We start from the raw sequence: 19,963 nt of genomic DNA, 5'->3' as shown, positions 1-19,963 counted from the left end.
TAACTATACCAGTCATTTTTACAGTGATATTTTTCTCACACAGGGGTCATCAAAGTTCACTAATATAAATACTTAAAATGACGAATATTGGGATGGACCAAGAAAACATTGTTATTTAACACTTTTTAAAATGTGTAATCTTTCTTTAATGAAATCCTCCACCCCCCTTTGATATGTATCATATCAAGCTCTCTTAGATCTTGCTGTGAAGTTGTGAGTGTGTGTTTGCAAAATATTACCACGTTAGTCTACTGCCTCACTACCCGTGATATCAAAGGAATTTTTAATTAAGCGTGAAAATGTATTTGGTATAATTTTGATTAAGGAACATTGAATAAGTGTGCCTCAAACTGTTTGCTTGGAATGATTAACAGCTATCATGCATGAGAGTGCATCTGACTCAGTTTCTAAAACAGAAAACACTCTGTACCGTAAAGTGTTGTGTATTCACGCACAAACATTCACTGCAAACTGAAGAACAGTGTCGGCTCACTTGACTGTAGTCTCACTGTGGGAAGGTCTAGGCCAGCTAGGTACAGTAATAAGACTCTGATTCGGCTATATTAAACAACCTATCTTACATCTGGGCGCAGCTTACACTTCTAAAAATGGGTAATTCTAGTTGAGGAAGTTTTTAGATACAGGCCAAGTTGGTTTAAGGTTGGGTGTTTTGGTCCCAGTCTGATAGTGTCTGAGGGAGTGCCAGTCAGTCACACAGATGTGGACAGTTAGTCGATGCTAGAGGCTGTAAATCATTAGTGTGATGGGGTTATGTAGACAAAGGTCAGAGCAGAGAATGAAAAGAGTGTTCCCTGGCTGACTTAGATTCCTGGCTGCCATTGACTCATTATTATCCTAGAAATCAACAGTGTTGAGGGGAGGAAGCCAGGCAGCGGTTAAAGTTTACAGGTTACAGCTGCAGCTTTACTCCACAACAACACCCAGCCACGAGAGGAGGCCGTGGCTCAGCATGAGAGGCTATGAGGATAACACAGCCTTCCTGGGGGAGTGGGGACCCTTTCAACAGACTGTCTTCTTTCTGCTCTGTGCCAGCACCATTCCCAACGGATTCAGTGCCTTCTCCGTCATCTTTCTAGGGGACAGCCCCCCGCACCACTGTTTTGTCCCAGACTCGGGCAACCTGAGCGAGGCATGGAGGAAGGCCATCATTCCCATAGAGGTGGTGAACGGACAGGAGGAGGAGAGCAAGTGCAGCAGATACAGGCTGGATGTGGTCAGAAACCTGTCTGCTCTGGGCTACATCCCCGGCCTGGACGTCAACCTCACTGGGGTGGAGCAGGAGGGCTGTGTGGATGGATGGAGCTACAGCAAAGATATATACCAGTCCACCATAGTCACTGAGGTCAGTATACACACATTATCTCTCTATAAGCTGCTCCTGAAAATGCCCAGGGCAGTTGGTGGCTGATTCTGACCCGAGTGAAGCGTGCTTAGATGGAAGGTAATTCCCATTTTGTGCACTTTTCTCTCCATGCTATTCTGACCATGAACATAAAGGGATACTTTGGGATTTTGGCAATCAAGCCCTTTATCTACTTTCTCAGAGTCAGATTAACTTGTGGATTCCATTTTTATGTACCTGTGTGCAGTTTGAAGGAAGTAACAAGCCCCCTACCTGTACTTCCCACAGAAACCACCGTTTTTTCTCGCAACCCTGTCCCTGGTTGCCACTACTCTTGCTTAAAAAAAGGTTATATTTTAACAAACCTAACACAATGGTAAATCTAAGCGCAGGCGGTAGCGCTATAGGTTCAGGAGTGCGTCAGGAATATTTTTGCTATTTTCATTATCACAATTATCGGCACATTTGCTGGCATTCGTGCAAAATGGATGAGATTTGATGAATAAACAACTTGTCGAGGCTTGGCCCCTCACTGGCCAATCAGAATGTGCTCTATGGAGAAATATGTAGTTGCTTCAGGTTGTGTATTTACAGTCTTATGTATTGCATTGGAATCAAGTACAATTCCAATGTTAGTCCATTATAGTTTGTTAAATGGCTTACAGAAACAAAATAACAAAATGTAGACCTATCCCATCTTTGCTACATTATATATACAAAAGTATGTGGACACCACTTCAAATTAGTGGATTCGGATATTTCAGCCACACCCGTTACTGACAAGTGTATAAAATCGAGCACACAGCCATGCAATCTCCATAGACAAACATTGGCAGTAGAATGGCCTTACTGAAGAGCTCAGTGACTTTCAACGTGGTACCGTCATAGGATGCCACCTTTCCAACAACTCAGTTCATCAAATTTCTGCCCTGTTACAGCTGCCCCGGTCAACTGTAAGTGCTGTTATTGTGAAGTGGAAACAGCTAGGAGCAACAACGGCTCATCCGCAAAGTGGTAGGCCACAAAAGCTCAAAGAACGCGACCGCCGAGTGCTGAAGCGCGTAATACGTAAAAATCGTCTGTCCTCACTACCAAGTTCCAAACTGCCTCTGGAAGCAAAGTCAGCACAAGAACGGTTTGTCGGGAACTTCATGAAATTGGTTTTCGTAGCCGAATAGCCGCAGATCACCATGCACAATGCCAAGCGTCGCCGGAGTGGTGTAAAGCTCTGGAGCAGTGGAAACGAGTTCACCGAAGTGATGAATCCCGCTTCACCATCAGGCAGTCCGATGGACGAATCTGGGTTTGGCGGATGCCAGAAGAATGCTACCTGCCCCAATGAAAAGTGCGAGGGCTTACATGTCTTACATATATATACTGTATGTTACAGGAGAAGGTCAATTTGGGAAATATATACGTTCCCCATAACAAATTTGAAACAGGACAGGAGCCAGCATATATTACAAGTTAAATCAGTTGACAGACAGTGAGCTGGTATGGGTCGTATCAGGACAACTTATCTGGGAAACAAATAACACAAAATGATTCAAGATAGACTGGGGCTGTTTTTCATGGATTGGGATAGGCCCCTTAGTTCCAGTGAAGGGAAATCTTACCGCCACAACATACAATGACATTCTAGACGAACTGTGTGACAACAGTTTGGGGAAGGCCCTTTCCTGTTTCAGCATGACAATGGTCCCTTGCACAAAGCGAGGTCCATACAGAAAGGGTGTCGGGGATCAGTGTGGAAGTACTTTACTGGCCTTACACAGAGCCCTTTGTAATGTGCTCAATTTGGCTGGGCAGCCAGCTAGCTCATGGAAGAGTTTTGGTGGTTCCAAACTTCTTTGATTTAAGAATGATGGAGGCCACTGTGTTCTTTGGGACCTTCAATGCTGCAGAAAGGTTTTGGTACTAAGAAAAGTCAGCCAAAACGTAAAACCTTAATGTCAATATGGAGTCAACATACAAGTGTAAGTAAAACGAATGTAAATAAGTTCGTAATTGTGTTACTAACGCACAAAACGCCTCGTAAAAGTAATGATGTTTTTGTTTGATTAGCTTTTGGAAATTGTAGAAATAAAACATTTTCCTTCTTCAGAAGTAGCTAGGCAGGCTAACGTTAGTTAGCTAATCAATTTGCTAGCTATCATACAGTAGGCGTATATTAATAATTATATAGTTTATATAAGTAGACATGGAATCATAATTGACTGTAGCGTATATAAAGCACCAACAGTCTACCGGTGGCTGAAAAAACAATCGTCGCGGGATGGACGAGTGACGTATTTTCCGGCCATGGCGGTCCATTTAAAAATCATTCCTTCGTCCATCGCCCCTTGCCCTGCAAGTTTATACTCGTCAGACGTCATAATACTTTATCAGAAGTGTCCACTTAATTTGAGGGCTGAGGGGATAAGGTGTGTCTTTTAAGTGTTTGAAATACAGCCAAGGTCTCTGGAGTCTGATGCCCTGGCCAAACGGCAAAAACAATGTTTTTAGACATGTTAAAATTGTGAGATAGGCTTACACTTGGACATGCACAAATGACTATTAAGCTTGGTTGAATAATGATTTATAAATCCACGTAAAATTGTCATAAGACAAACTCGTATTCCATCATGCAAGAGTTTCACGAACATTCCAAATTTTGGATGGGATGTAATGGTGAAATTATTTATTTATCCAAGGAATTAAGGCATCATGTCTAGATCTGCCCATCTGCGCAACAAGCTCGCAGAAGCTCGCACCAGAAGCTCGCAACAAGCTCCCATCTTCCCAGAACCCTGTTCTCTTGGTAACGTTATCCATTACCGAAGGGTATTACTTGAGACACACCCAACATGTTAACGTTAGCCAGTCAACACACTTTGAGTAACGTTAGTTCTTTTTCAATGTAGCTAACTAATTAGTGTTAGCAAACTATTGTAACGACCCTGTGTTTATAAGCGCGGAAATCGACTCTGCCGCTCGAGCATGCTTTTGCGGCACAGTCGATAGCGCGCCGGACCTCGGGCTAGGAGGTCGAGGGTTCGAGACCTGCTCCCTGCTGTTTCATTACATTGGTGTCGGAAGTGATCGGACCTCGCATCCACGACAGTGCGTGTGCTTGGCCGATGAGCGCGTTCCTGTAAGACGTAAAGTCGCAAGCTAGCGCGAGGACGCGTTCTTTGAAAGGAGGGAGTAGTGTAACGACCCTGTGTTTATAAGCGCGGAAATCGACTCTGCCGCTCGAGCATGCTTTTGCGGCACAGTCGATAGCGCGCCGGACCTCGGGCTAGGAGGTCGAGGGTTCGAGACCTGCTCCCTGCTGTTTCATTACACTATATTATTTCTATCTGGATAACCCAACAACTAGCTAGGTAACGTTAGCTAGCTAGGCCTAGCTAGCTATATGCCTAAACTATAGTAATCATGATGATAACTTTGTAGAGTGTTTATGTTAAAGAGTCATATTATTATTCTTCTCTACCTCATATTCACACAAAGTTTCAGACTCCAGGATGGGAAAATGCTTACAAGAAAGAAACGGACAATGAAAGTTGGCGATTTCCATTGTTACTTGTAATGTTAAAAATGGACGATAAAGACAATCACATTTTTCTAAATTAGCAATCTAGGCTACTCACCATACTATAGGCTACAGATTTGAGTAATCCCTTAGAATAGTTATTTTTATGTTTTTGAGTAGCCTGAAAGATTTGTTTAATCTAACAATACAAATCTTTATTATTTTGTAAGAAATGTAAGGTATTTTTACATGTTGCAATAAACTTGACAAAGGTAGAAGCTCAATGAAAATGGCGCCGAAGAGGATGGCTGACGTTTTCATGCCTGTAATCAATTGTGCGATTTTGTTCGTTTTTTTTGCGCTTGTAACTTATTTTTAAACTTATTTTATTATTATTTTGTTGCTGCTACCGTCTCTTATGACTGAAAACTTCAGGACATCAGAACTGGGATGACTCACCACAAACTGGAAGAAGCTTTTTCCTTTAACAAGTCCAACAAGAAAGATATACTGCTCTCTCGGGAACAGGCCCAGATCCCCGTCACTTGTGTGAAGAAAAGACAGAGGAAAAGAGGAAGCAGATCAGGCTGCGTTTTGAGAATCCGTAAGGCGAGCGAGTAAACTCCCATTATCATGAATTCTACTTGCTAACATGCAATCATTGGAAAATAAAATGGATGACCTTCGATTACGATTATCCTACCAACGAGACATTAAGAACTGTAATATCCTATGATTCACCGAGTCGTGGCTGAACGATGACACGGACAATATAGAGCTGTAGGGATTTTCAATGCACCGGCAGAACAGAGAAGCTATGTCTGGTAAGACGAGGGGTGGGGGTGTGTGTCTTTTTGTCAATAGCAGCTGGTGCGCGATGTCTAATATTAAAGAAGTCTTGAGATATTGCTCGCCTGAGGTAGAGTACCTTATGATAAACTGTAGACCACACTGTCTACCAAGAGAGTTCTCATCTATAATATTCATAGCCGTCTATTCACCAACACAGACCGATGCTGGCACTAAGACCGCACTCAACCAACTCTATAAGGACATAAGCAAACAAGAAAATGCTCATCCAGAAGCGGCGCTCCTAGTGGACGTTAATGCAGGCAAACTTAAATCAGTTTTACCACATTTTTACCAGCATGTCACATGTGCAACCAGAGGGGAAAAAACTCTAGACCACCTTCACTCCACACACAGAGATGCATGCAAAGCTCTCCCCCGCCCTCCATTTGGCAAATCCGACCATAATTCTTTCCTCCTGATTCCTGCTTACAAGCCAACATCCGCATCGAGCTAAAGGCTAGAGCTGCCGCTTTCAAGGAGAGGGACACTAATCCGGACGCCTATAAGAAATCTCACTATGCCCTCAGACGAACCATCAAACAAGCAAAGCATCAATACAGGATTAAGATTTAATCCTACTGCTCCGGCTCTGACACTCGGATGTGGCGGGGCCAGATGGATTACCAGGACGTGTACTCAAAGCATGCTCGGACCAACTGGCAAGTGTCTTCACTGACATTTTCAACCTCTCCCTGACTGAGTCTGTAATACCTACATGTTTCAAGCAGACCACCATAGTCCCTGTGCAATCTCAATCGCACTCCACACTGCCCTTTCCCACCTGGACAAAAGGAACACCTATGTGAGAATGCTGTTCATTGACTACAGCTCAGCATTCAACACCATATTGCCCACAAAGCTCATCATTAGGCTAAGGACCCTGGGACTAAACACCTCCCTCTGCAACTGGATCCTGGACATCCTGGCGGGCCGCCCCCAGGTGGTAAGGGTAGGCAACAACACATCTGCCACGCTGATCCTCAACACTGGGGACCCTCAGGGGTGTGTACTTAGTCCACTCCTGTACTCCCTGTTCACCCACGACTGCTTGGCCAAACATGACTCCAACACCATCATTAAGTTTGCTGACGACACAACAATGGTAGGCCTGATCACCGGCAACGATGAGACAGCCTATAGGGAGGAGGTCAGAGACCTGGCAGTGTGGTGCCAGGACAACAACCTCTCCCTCAATGTGAGCAAGACAAATGAGCTGACAGTGGACTACAGGAAAAAGCGGGCCAAACAGGCCCCCATTAACATCAACAGGGCTGTAGTGGAGCAGGTCGAGAATTTCAAGTTCCTTGGTGTCCACATCACCAATGATCTTTCATGATCCAAACACACCATGGCAGTCATGAAGAGGGCACGACAACACCTTTTACCCCTCAGGAGACTGAAAAGATTTGGCATGGGTCCCGAGATCCTCAAAAAGTCCTACAGCTGCACCATCGAGAGCATCCTGACCGGTTGCATCACCCCCTGGTATGGCAACTGCTCGGAATCTGACCGCAAGACGCTACCGAGGGTAGTGCATACTGCCCAGTACATCACTGGGGCCAAGCTTCCTGACATCCAGGACCTATATAATAGGCGGTGTCAGAGGAAAGCCCATAAAATTGTCAGACTCCAGTCACCCAAGTCATAGACTTTTTTCTCTGCTACTGGACGGCAAGCGGTATCAAAGCGCCAAGTCTAGGACCAAAAGGCTCCCATAAACCTCAAAAGCTCCCCTTCTACCCCAAAGCCATAAGACTGCTGAACAATTAATTAAATGGCCACCGGACTACATTACATTGACCACCCCCCCACCCATACATTTGTTTTGCACACTGCTGCTACTCGCTGTTTATTATCTATGCATAGTCACTTCACCCTTTAGTCACTTTAGTTTATTTGGTAAATATTTTCTTAACTCTTCTTGAACTGCACTGTTGGTTAAGGGTTTGTAAGTAAGAATTTCATGGTAAGGTCTACTCTTGTCGTATTCGGCGCATGTGACAAATAAAGTTTGATTTGATCAATTTGTTTGCAGGTATTTTCACTTGATAACGAGTAATAAGTAAATATATAGAAATTGCTATAGGTTTTTTGTAACAACTAGCGACAACCTTGTACTTATGCAGATATTACAGATATGTACTCTGTGCTGTATTAGTGTGTTTAATTTCTCACTTGGATGGTGCTTTCAGAATTTGACGATTAGATTGTCAGAATGGGTAACATACTTTTTGGTACACAATAATTACAAGTAAGTACACTTCAAGATACACTTCATTTTAACTATAAAAATTCTGTGCAACACCTAGTAATTTTGCAGGTATTACATGTACTCTGTGGTGTACTAGTGTGTTTTTCCTCCCACTTGGATGGTGCTTCCTGAATCCTTCAAATAAGGGTCAGGTTGTCAGGTGGGTAATGTACTATATAAGTACACATTAATTACAAGTAAGTATCCCTTAAGATACACTTAATTGTAACTAGCTAAATACTGTGTAACATATAGTAATGACGTTGTACTTATGCATATAATACATGTACTCTGTGTTGTACTTGAGGGGTTATCCTCTCACTTGGATGGTAACGAGGTTCAGGTTGTCATAATGGGTAATGTACACATTAATTATAAATTATTATTTAAATTATAATCTGGGATGACAGCCGTATGGTAGACCCCAGTCAGTGAGATTGACCTACTGTATATCTGATCTGTTTTTGTAAACTCAACCAAGTTAAACCAGATAGTTCACTTTTTGGGGGCAAGTGCTAGCAACAACATTGAGTAGAGATTTTGACTGTAATAAGGACCCATGAAAATGAAGTGTTACCGAAAGGGGTGAATTCCTAAGTGGGAATTGTCCCGTACGATTCTTTGAGGATTTGGAAATACAATATATTATGCTTTAAAAGATCAGGATGACCTCAGGTAAATGAGTGACTTTACTACTCTAGTATCTCATTCTACTCACAGGATGATTATCTATGTTCAAAACCATGTGACCATAACATCAGCGTGAGGTGTGAAGAGTTTCCTCAACAGACCAAAGTCAGTTAGGTCATCACATGACAAAGAGAAATGCAAGCCTGAGTAACAACACCTAGACAGACAACATGGAATGCCCCCCCCCCCCACCCCCCCTCACTCCATAGAAGCCTTTAGTAGAACCAGCATGTCTGAACTTGATTTGTCTGATGGGAATTTTCTGTTGTATGTTGATGCACTGAAGTTTGCACCATTGACTGTTCACCCAATATGTATAACAATCAATATTTTTTTTCTCACTATTCCCTGAATGCTGTTGTGTTTCAGTTTGACTTAGTGTGCAATGACAAATGGAAGCAGCCATTCACTTCCTCTGTGTACTTCCTTGGGGTGCTGTGTGGCTCCTTCTTCTCTGGACAGCTCTCTGACCGGTACTCCACCTCATGATGATCACTAAACAGTAAGGATGCATCCCAAATGGAACACTTTTACCTTTATAGTGCACTATAGTTCATAGTGCACTAGTTCATAGTGCACTATAAAGGAATAAAGTGGGATGGGGTGCAGCCTAATCTTTGTTGATCTGTATGGATGGACTGACTAGACTTATTGGCAGCTTCATAAAATCCACAATAACATCTTTGGAATACTAACTCTTTGACTGAAGAAAGTCCCCTCTCTTCTGATCTCTAAGTCCCTTGTGTGTTTAATAGGTTTGGGCGAAAGCCTGTCCTTTTTGTGACCATGGCAGTCCAGACACTCTTTACCTTTGTTCAAGTCTTTTCTCAGTCCTGGGAAATGTTCTCAGTCCTCTTCTTCATTGTGGGACTGGGGCAAATATCCAACTATGTGGCAGCGTTCGTATTGGGTGAGTCATGCAAATCACAGGTTTAAGTGATGCCATTCTTACAATCTTGGGTGAAATATAGTAAAACTGTAATAAAGCCTCATGTCTGGATTTCTTTGTTTATTTATTGCTTTATTCAGGCACAGAAATCTTGACGGCCAAAGTGCGTGTCCTATACGTTACACTGGGGGTGTGTCTGTTCTTTGCCTTCGGCTACATGATGCTGCCTCTCCTGGCATTCTTCATCCGGGACTGGAGGTCGCTCCTTCTGGTTATGTCCGTGCCTGGCCTGGTATACATCCCCCTCTGGTGGTAGGTCATGGGTAACACACCTTAGACATCAACCAATGGTCACAGGCAACAGTCTTCATTCATAAACGGTCACAAAATGCATAGACATTTTTACATGAGAAATAAACTGTACATGAGAAAATAGTTCTGAAATAGGCTGTAGATCCTTCCTCATTCTTGGCTTATTTTAATCATGTTTATGAAACCTAGTGTATTGTTTTGAACATTTACTTCAAAAAGTCATTGTGCAACAGGTTCATCCCAGAGTCCCCCAGATGGCTGCTCTCTCAGGGAAGACGGGAGGAGGCTGAGGCCATACTGAGAGATGCTGCCAGGAGGAACAGAGTAACAGCACCCGAGGTCATCTTTGAGGAGTCAGAGGTACCTCCTTATTAAAGTACTAAGCAGGTGCATCTGACTGACATCATAATCTCTATGAGATGGAATAAATTATTCATTTTGTGGAATTTTTTAAAATCCTTCACATTTGGAAAGGTATGCAGTCTGACTGAGTTAACATAGAATTCATCTCGGCAAAGCAGATGAATGTGTGCTACTAACACTATGATTTACAGGGTGAAGAGAAACCTAAACCTGAGGAACATCACAGTCCTCTGGACCTCCTGAAGACTAGCAACATTCGTAAAATCACCCTCATATTGGCTCTAGTGTGGTGAGCATCCATGAAAGTTCACACAGGGACACTCCCGAAGTCCAATTTTTTAAACCCTATCTTGTGATCATGGCATGCCATTCAGACATATGTAAAGCATTATTTACAGGGAAGTTATACCTGCAGCGACAGTTAGGATCCGCTTCTAACTGACTGGCCTATTGCCATGATCTCCAGTCTGTGAATATCTTTGACCACAGCCATAGTAGCCATGGTTACGGTAGCATGATGTAATAGTAGAAGCTGTTCTTGGTTTCTCGCAGTCATAGACTGAATTGTACACCAACTTACAATAATACATGATAGTAACATGATTGTAACATTATGTATTTACTTTACACAACCAGCTCATCCCAGGACAGATGTTTGACAACAGGGGGGTTGCATGTGGAAGTGCATATGTTGAGAGACACTTAACTACACAGGTCAATGTTTGACGAGGTTAACAGATAGTAACAATGTTAATGTGTCAACAGTTCGAAAGATCAGGTTGAAGGGGCAACTAAGAAACAAAACAATGTTATCCAAAACGTTATGCAAAACCTGGTTAACGAAGCAACCTTGACCATACCACTTCACTCTGCCTCTCCACAATACTATGTACTGTAGGCCTACAGTGGCTTTACCTGGCTGTCCTCACCTATTGTGAAAAGTCTCACTTCAGACGGCTGATATTTGCATTGTTTTCGTGTTTCATACTTTCAATGTGCTATCCAGGTTCACCCTGAGTATGGGCTACTTCGCCATATCCCTGAACACATCCCGTCTCCATGGAGACCCCTACGTGAACTGTTTCATCTCTGCTGCCATCGAGGTGCCTGCTTACGCCATCAGCTGGCTCTTCTTGCGCTACCTACCCAGGAGGATATCTGCCTCTGCTAGCATGCTGCTAGGAGGGGGAGCGCTCTACTTCATCCAGCTGGTACCGCCAAGTAAGACTGTGTACCAAATGGCAGCCTATTTCCCAATAGGGCTCTGGTCAAATGGAGTGCTCTATAAAGGGAATAGGGTGTCATTTGGGATGCACACAGAAACTAGCCTGACTCGCAGTTCTTGGTCCCACAATACAGTATCATAACCTTGAAAATGATCACCAATCGTGCACAAATAACAAAAAGGCACACAAAAAAAGATTTAGGCTTTGATTAACAATACTATATGTATCTCTCTGGCCCAGATCTACCTAGCCTATCCATAGCCCTGGAGATGTTGGGTAAATTTGGCATGGCCATTGGTACTGCACTGATGTATGCCTACACTGGAGAGCTGTATCCCACAGTGATCAGGAACACTGCGTTAGGCTCCTGTGCCATGATCTCTCGGGTAGGCAGTATCATCGCTCCCTACATCATGACCTTGAGTGAGTGTTTATTTTAAATGCAACAATTGACCACACGGTGGTGCTTAAAAGAGCCACATTCATATTCTGCTTTTCTGGCTATATATTATGTCAAGTCCCTTGCAATGTTTGAAATACATGAATAATTGTGTTCTCTTTCTCTCTCTCTGAAGGTACCTATTATAAGTATTTGCCATACATTGTACTGGGGAGTCTTCTTGTGCTGTCAGCTATGGCCATTCCCCTTTTACCAGAGAGCTTTGGCCATCCTCTACCAGAGACCATTAAGCAGATGCGCAAACGAGAGTGGTGAGCAATACGCATCACCTCATACTGTAGTTTAGTTTATTGGTCTTTCAGCATTATTACACGTTATTTATGAAACAGTTGTTATTAAAAACACTGAATGACTCAGCTGATGTTGATTATGAGTGAAAACAATCCTTTAATAGTGTGTTAATATTTCCTACAGGCTAAAGTGCCCATCTCTGAAGAGGATGAGACCTGAACAGCCCAATGATGAAGCCAAATGACACTAGATTGTGATTACTTTATAACTGCTTTGAAAATACACTAAAAGTATGTGGACACCGTTTCAAATGAGTGGATATGGCTTTTTCAGCCACACCGGTTTCTGACACGTGTATACAACTGAGCACACATCCATGCAATCTCCATAAACCTACATTGGCAGTAGAATGGCCGTTACTGAAGTGCTCAATTACTTTCAACGTACCACCTTTCGCCCAGGATACCACAAGTCAGTTCGTCAAATTTCTGCCCTGCTAGAGCTGCCCTGTTCAACTGTAAGTGCTGTTATTGTGACGTGGAAATGTCTAGGAGCAACAACGGCTCAGCCGCGAAGTGGTAAGCCACACAAGAATTGTTCGTCGGGAGCTTAATGAAATGGGTTTCCATGGCCAAGCAGCTCTACACAAGCCTGAGATCACCATGTTTAATGCCAAACGTCGGCTGGAGTGGTGTAAAGCTCGCCGCCAGTGGACTCTGGCGCAGTGGAAACGCGTTCTCTGGAGTGATGAATCACGCTTCACCATCTGGCAGTCCGACAGAAGAATCTGGGTTTGGCGGATGCCAGGAGAACGCTACCTACCCCAATGCATAGTGCCAACTGTAAAGTGGTCTGGTTGAGGAGTAATAATGGTCTGGAGCTGTTTTTCATGGTTCGCGCTAGGCCCCTTAGTTCCAGTGAAGGGAAATCTTAATGCTACAGCATAAAATGACATTCTAGACGATTCTGTGCTTCCAACTTTGTGTCAACAGTTTGGGGAAGGCCTTTTCCTGTTTCAGCATGACAATGTCCCTGTGCACAAAGCAAGGTCCATACAGAAATGGTTTGTTGAGATCGTGTTGACTGGCCTGCACAGTGCCCTGACATCAACCCCATCGAACACCTTTGAGATTAATTGGACTGCCGACTGCGACCATGGCCTAATCGCCCAACATCAGTGCCCGACCTCATTAATGCTCTTGTGGCTGAATGGAAGCAAGTCCCTGCAGCAATGTTTCAACATCTAGTGGAAAGCTTCCCCAGAAGAGTGGAGGCTGTTATACCTGCAAAGGGGGACCAACTCCCTATTAATGCCCATGATTTTGGAATGAGATGTTCAATGAGCAGGTGTCCACATACTTTTTGCCATACAGTGTATTTTATTTGGTGTTTTGTCCAGTGAAAATATACATTATTTTTCTTACATTTTGTATTGCATTGATCATGCCATAGATTGTATAAGACAAGTGTTTATTGTTGGCTTTCATATGAATGTCTTCATAGCGTGCTAATTGAAAAAATGTGACACTTTGCTTAACCTAGATGAAGGGAAAAGAGTCATTTTAAATTAAATGTAGGACGTCTTTCGAGGAGAGGCTTTGATACCAAGAGCCTGCCAATGCAATTTTGAATTTGTTATTTGGTTATCAAGAAGCCAAGAAAACACTCCTGGCCTCCCGAGTGGTGGTCTAAGACACTGCATCGCTGTGCTAGCTGTGCCACTAGAGATACTGGTTTAAGTCCAGGCTCTGTCGCAGCTGGCCACAACTGGGAGACCCATGGGGCGGTGCATAATTGGCCCATCTTCATAAGGGTTTGGCCGGCAGGGATGTTCTTGTCCCATCGCGCACTAGCGACTCCTGTGGCGGGCCGGGCGCAATGCACACTGACACGGTCGCCAGGTGTTTACTCCGACACGTTGGTGCGGCTGGCTTCCGGATTAAGCGGGCATTGTATCAAGAAGCAGTGCGGCTTGGCTGGGTTGTGTTTCAGAGGACGCACGGCTCTCGACCTTCGCCTCTCCCGAGTCCGTACAGGAGTTGCAGCGATGGGACAAGACTGTAACTACCAATTGGATACCACAACATTTTTTAAGACACTTATACCAATTCTCAATGTAAGAACAAAAACTCTGTTCAAACTCTAATATATACAGTACCAGTCAAAGGTTTGGACAAACCTACTCATTCAAGGGTTTTTCTGTATTTTTACTATTTTCTACATGTTTTGGTTACTACATGATTCCATGTGTGTTCTTTCATAGTTTTGATGTTTTCACTATTCTACAATGTAGAAAATAGTGAAAATAAATAAAAACCCTTGAATGAGTAGGTGTCCAACCTTTTGACTGGTACTTGTATATATATATTACAAATATCTATTTGCTGTCTTTATGTTGATCAAAAAACAAAAAAAACATGAGCTGGCACACACCCAGAATAATAGTTTGTGTGGAGGTGCTGACTAACTGCGAATAAACTATAAACTATCAAAATAAAGAAAGTCGCACACTCCAGGTGTAATCTCCCAGCAATTTAATGGGTATTTACCAACGTTTCGGCATCACTGTGCCTTCCTCAGGGTAATGTCATGAATACTTGAACCAGGTTATGTAGACAAACAGTGCAATTAGTGTAACCAATGACAATAGTGAGGGGTGTGTCATAATGGTTAAGTTAATTAAAATTAATGAAACTGTTAAAAAATAGTAAATGGCATATTAAATATATTATGCTATTGTTATCATATAGAAACATAATGGAATATTGTACATCATATTAGCATCAACATACATTATTGTTTCATTTAATTACACATAATAATTTTGTATATCATTTTTTTTACATGTAATCTTTTGGTTCAACCTTAATATATAAATGTTTATGTTGATATTTTTATGAGAAGTTGTGAAAGGGCTAATCTCTGCATTTTACTATGAATTCATTATTTTGTTAGGACATTCGTTGTTGTCCTCTAGCTCTGTGAGGTAAAAATCCTAGCAAGAGTCTATATAAAAATAAAACATGTGCAGTTATAAAATCAGTGAGTACAAATAAAGTACAGTTGAAGTCGGAAGTTTACATACACTTAGATTGGAGTCATTAAACTTGTTTTTCAACCACTCCACATATTTCTTGTTAACAAACTATAGTTTTGGCAAGTCGGTTGGACATCTACTTCTGCATGACACAAGTCATTTTTCCAACAATTGTTTACAGACAGATTATTTCACTTTATAATTCACTGTATCACAATTCCAGTGGGTCAGAAGTTTACATACACTAAGTTGATTGTGCCTTTAAACAACTTGGAAAATTCCAGAAAATGATGTCATGGCTTTAGAAGCTTCTGATAGTCTTATTGACATCATCTGAGTCAATTGGAGGTGTACCTGTGGATGTATTTCAAGGCCTACCTTCAAACTCAGTGCCTCTTTGCTTGACATCATGGGAAAATCAAATGACTTCAATCCTATAGAAAATTGGTGGGCATATGTCACGTTCCTGACCTGTTTTCCTTTGTTTTTGTATTTGTTTAGTATGGTCAGGGTGTGAGTTGGGGTGGGCATTCTATGTTATGTGTTTCTATGTTGGGTTCTTTTCTATTAGCCTTATATGGTTCTCAAGCAGGGACAGGTGTTTGACGTTTCCTCTGATTGAGAACCATATTAAGGTAGGCTGTTCTCACTGTTTGTGGGTGATTGTTCCTGTGTCTGTGTCTGTCGCACCACACGGGACTGTTTCGTTTTTCGTTTGTGTATGTGTTCGTTCCTGTTAGTGCGTTATGTTCTCTAGTTCAGGTTTGTTCACATCGTTTATTGTTTTGTAGTTATTCAAGTGTTCTTCGTGTTCGTCGTCTTGTTTAAATAAATTTCATCATGTATTCCACCTACGCTGCATTTTGGTCCGATCCTTCTTGCCTCTCCTCATCCGAAGAGGAGGAAGAAATAGATGAACGTTACAGCATAACTGGAAAAAGCGTGTGCGAGCAAGATGGCCTACAAACCTGACTCAGTTACACCAGCTCTGTCAGGAGGAATGGGCCAAAATTCACCCAACTTATTGTGGGAAGCTTGTGGAAGGCTACCCGAAACGTTTGAGCCAAGTTAAACAATTTAAAAGGCAATGCTACCAAATATTAACTGAGTGTATGTAAACTTCTGACCCACTGTGAATGTGATGAAAGAAATAAAAGCTAAAATAAATCATTCTCTCTACTATTATTCAGACATTTCACATTCTTACAATAAAATTGTGATCCTAACTGACCTAAGACAGGTAATTTTTACAAGGATTAAAAGTCAGGAATTGTGAAAAACTGAGTTTAAATGTATTTGGCTAAGGTGTATGTAAACTTTCGACTTCAACTGTAAGTACAAAATATGCTAATCAATACTGATACTTCGCACATATAAAATGCATAGAAAAAGCTTTATAAGCATCTTGGTTAGTTACACAACGTGGTAATACAAATCCATGTTGAAAGAACAACTGCAGTGTCCAGTAGCTGTCACAAAGTATCGGACACATCTTCCTCTCCTGTAGTTTGGCTCAGTTTATACACTGGTCTCTTTTTCCATCTAAGGGAAAGGCAAAAAATAGACCATTGACATATCAGACATGCATCATCATCTCAGAAACATCCTCTCTGTAAGTGTGTGATTCTGGTTTCAAGTAAGCTTCAAATAATGGTTGGTTATTGATAAACTAAGTTGATAAAAATGCTTTTCACATTCTCAAAGTTTTGGGTTCAAACTTCTTGAATATAAACTGTTAAATATGAAACATGAAATATTTCCACCTGTACAATTGTAGAGCTCATGTATTATAACTCCAGTGCCCCGTGCCTTTTTGACCAGCTGGGTTGTGTCCCTAGAAACCAACAAAAGAAAACGGACCAAAACATGGAGGGACTACCTGAACTTGTCAATTAAGACTCTTTTTTTCCATTGCAAAAGGTTTTGCTACGGTGTGCACTAAGGAATATGACCCTGTTGTGGCACTGTTACAATACCCTGCCAGCAGAGAGCATCACATATACAGCAGCCTTGGTATTATATGGCCTTACCCTGGGAAGGTCTGCATGTGAGTGATGGCGTCTGGAAGAGGCATACGATGGCTCTCAGGCAGCAGGAGGCTAAGCAACCCAGACAGAGCTGTAAGACTCCCCATTAGAATGTATGGCAGCGACTTGGAACAGCCTCCTGTGTCAAAGACAGCAGCAATACATTGTTTTCAATTAGATCAGCTCAGAACAATGCTATGAACAAAAGGTGAAGAGACTTATGAGTGTTTTATGCTCTGCTTCTGCCTCTATGTCTGGCAGAGGTGGCTGGTGGGAGGAGCTATAGGAGGACGTGCTCATTGTAATGAAATGTAATAAATATAACGGTATCAAACAGATCAAACATATGGAAACAACATGTTTGACTCCGTTACATTAACTGCATTCCAGCCATTACAATGAGCTCGTCCTCCTATAGCTCCTCCCACCAACCTCCTCTGATGTCTGGATGCATAAATCACCAGGTTTGACTGCATTTAACAAGTTTGACCAGGACTGGATACAGTAAAGAGTAAGTGTAAGAAGGTAAAAGGAAGCCGCAGTTGCCAGAAGGAGAGGGGGATGGAGGGGTTCCAAACTCATACAGATTAGACAGGACAGGAGATGGCAGAGTGGACAGAGCCATCACACACATCTGACTAACGAGGGAGAGGGAGGGGGATGTGTGTCTACCCAACAAACAGAGAGGACAGAGGAGAGAGGAGGGGGAGGAGGATGTGTGTCTACCCAACAGACAGAGAGGACAGAGGAGAGAGGAGGGGGAGGAGGATGTGTGTCTACCCAACAGACAGAGAGGACAGAGGAGAGAGGAGGGGGAGGAGGATGTGTGTCTACCCAACAGACAGAGAGGACAGAGGAGAGAGGAGGGGGAGGAGGATGTGTGTCTACCCAACAGACAGAGAGGACAGAGGAGAGAGGAGGGGGAGGAGGATGTGTGTCTACCCAACAGACAGAGAGGACAGAGGAGAGAGGAGGGGGAGGAGGATGTGTGTCTACCCAACAGACAGAGAGGACAGAGGAGAGAGGAGGGGGAGGAGGATGTGTGTCTACCCAACAGACAGAGAGGACAGAGGAGAGAGGAGAGGGAGGAGGATGTGTGTCTACCCAACAGACAGAGAGGACAGAGGAGAAAGGAGGGGGAGGGGGATGTGTGTCTACCCAACAAACAGAGAGGACAGAGGAGAGAGGAGAGGGAGGAGGATGTGTGTCTACCCAACAAACAGAGAGGACAGAGGAGAGAGGAGAGGGAGGAGGATGTGTGTCTACCCAACAAACAGAGAGGACAGAGGAGAGAGGAGAGGGAGGAGGATGTGTGTCTACCCAACAAACAGAGAGGACAGAGGAGAGGGGAGAGGGAGGGGGATGTGTGTCTACCCAACAGACAGAGAGGACAGAGGAGAGAGGAGGGGGAGGGGGATGTGTGTCTACCCAACAGACAGAGAGGACAGAGGAGAGGGGAGAGGGAGGGGGATGTGTGTCTACCCAACAGACAGAGAGGACAGAGGAGAGAGGAGGGGGAGGGGGATGTGTGTCTACCCAACAGACAGAGAGGTCAGAGGAGAGAGGAGGGGGAGGAGGATGTGTGTCTACCCAACAGACAGAGAGGACAGAGGAGAGAGGAGAGGGAGGGGGATGTGTGTCTACCCAACAGACAGAGAGGACAGAGGAGAGAGGAGAGGGAGGAGGATGTGTGTCTACCCAACAGACAGAGAGGACAGAGGAGAGAGGAGAGGGAGGGGGATGTGTGTCTACCCAACAGACAGAGAGGACAGAGGAGAGAGGAGAGGGAGGAGGATGTGTGTCTACCCAACAGACAGAGAGGACAGAGGAGAGAGGAGGGGGAGGGTGATGTGTGTCTACCCAACAGACAGAGAGGACAGAGGAGAGAGGAGAGGGAGGAGGATGTGTGTCTACCCAACAGACAGAGAGGACAGAGGAGAGAGGAGAGGGAGGAGGATGTGTGTCTACCCAACAGACAGAGAGGACAGAGGAGAGAGGAGGGGGATGTGTGTCTACGCCACCGGACAGAGAGGACAGAGGAGAGAGGAGGGGGATGTGTGTCTACGCCACCGGACAGAGAGGACAGAGGAGAGAGGAGGGGGAGGGGGATGTGTGTCTACCCAACAGACAGAGAGGACAGAGGAGAGAGGAGGGGGAGGAGGATGTGTGTCTACCCAACAGACAGAGAGGACAGAGGACAGAGGAGAGGGAGGGGGATGTGTGTCTACCCAACAGACAGAAAGGACAGAGGAGAGAGGAGAGGGAGGGGGATGTGTGTCTACCCAACAGACAGAGAGGACAGAGGAGAGAGGAGAGGGAGGAGGATGTGTGTCTACCCAACAGACAGAGGACAGAGGAGAGATGAGGGGGAGGGGGATGTGTGTCTACCCAACAGACAGAGAGGACAGAGGAGAGAGGAGAGGGAGGGGGATGTGTGTCTACCCAACAAACAGAGAGGACAGAGGAGAGGGGAGAGGGAGGGGGATGTGTGTCTACCCAACAGACAGAGAGGACAGAGGAGAGAGGAGAGGGAGGAGGATGTGTGTCTACCCAACAGACAGAGAGGACAGAGGAGAGAGGAGAGGGAGGAGGATGTGTGTCTACCCAACAGACAGAGAGGACAGAGGAGAGAGGAGGGGGAGGGGGATGTGTGTCTACCCAACAAACAGAGAGGACAGAGGAGAGAGGAGAGGGAGGGGGATGTGTGTCTACCCAACAGACAGAGAGGACAGAGGAGAGAGGAGGGGG

General features: G+C 43.9%; 2 protein-coding genes across 3 annotated transcripts in view; one reads left to right on the top strand and one right to left on the bottom strand.

The window, feature by feature from the left end:
• Positions 1–498: 498 nt before the first annotated feature.
• LOC129868204 (organic cation/carnitine transporter 2-like) lies at positions 499–15,231 on the top strand. The gene is made up of 10 exons (XM_055941963.1): positions 499–1,363; positions 9,040–9,143; positions 9,426–9,580; positions 9,700–9,871; positions 10,105–10,231; positions 10,426–10,523; positions 11,241–11,455; positions 11,701–11,883; positions 12,036–12,171; positions 12,335–15,231. Exons 1-10 carry the CDS (start codon positions 971–973, stop codon positions 12,393–12,395), a joined length of 1,644 nt encoding a protein of 547 aa, XP_055797938.1. The 5' UTR covers positions 499–970; the 3' UTR covers positions 12,396–15,231.
• The window catches only part of LOC129868203 (organic cation/carnitine transporter 2-like), a 20,308-nt gene continuing 15,015 nt past the window's right edge, over positions 14,671–19,963 (bottom strand). Inside the window, exons 9-11 of one of the 2 annotated variants that reach the window (XM_055941961.1) lie at positions 17,219–17,354; positions 16,952–17,022; positions 14,671–16,730 (exon numbers count right to left, since the gene is read on the bottom strand). In XM_055941961.1, the coding sequence (XP_055797936.1) occupies positions 16,702–16,730; positions 16,952–17,022; positions 17,219–17,354 (236 nt within the window). In that variant the 3' untranslated portion in view covers positions 14,671–16,701. The remainder of the gene's footprint in view (positions 16,731–16,951; positions 17,023–17,218; positions 17,355–19,963) is intronic. The other variant, XM_055941962.1, reaches the window with a different exon arrangement.

Source organism: Salvelinus fontinalis, chromosome 13 (genome assembly GCF_029448725.1).
Source record: "Salvelinus fontinalis isolate EN_2023a chromosome 13, ASM2944872v1, whole genome shotgun sequence".
NCBI classification, from domain to species: Eukaryota; Metazoa; Chordata; class Actinopteri; order Salmoniformes; family Salmonidae; genus Salvelinus; species Salvelinus fontinalis.
This window is presented reverse-complemented; position numbering and strand designations above follow the sequence as displayed.

Coding starts and splice junctions, on each gene's coding strand:
- LOC129868204 (XM_055941963.1), top strand. CDS start 971: ATGAGAGGCTATGAGGATAACACAGCCTTCCTGGGGGAGTGGGGACCC. Junction 9,581..9,699: donor TGTGGCAGCGTTCGTATTGG/GTGAGTCATGCA, acceptor TGCTTTATTCAG/GCACAGAAATCTTGACGGCC. Junction 11,456..11,700: donor CATCCAGCTGGTACCGCCAA/GTAAGACTGTGT, acceptor TCTCTGGCCCAG/ATCTACCTAGCCTATCCATA.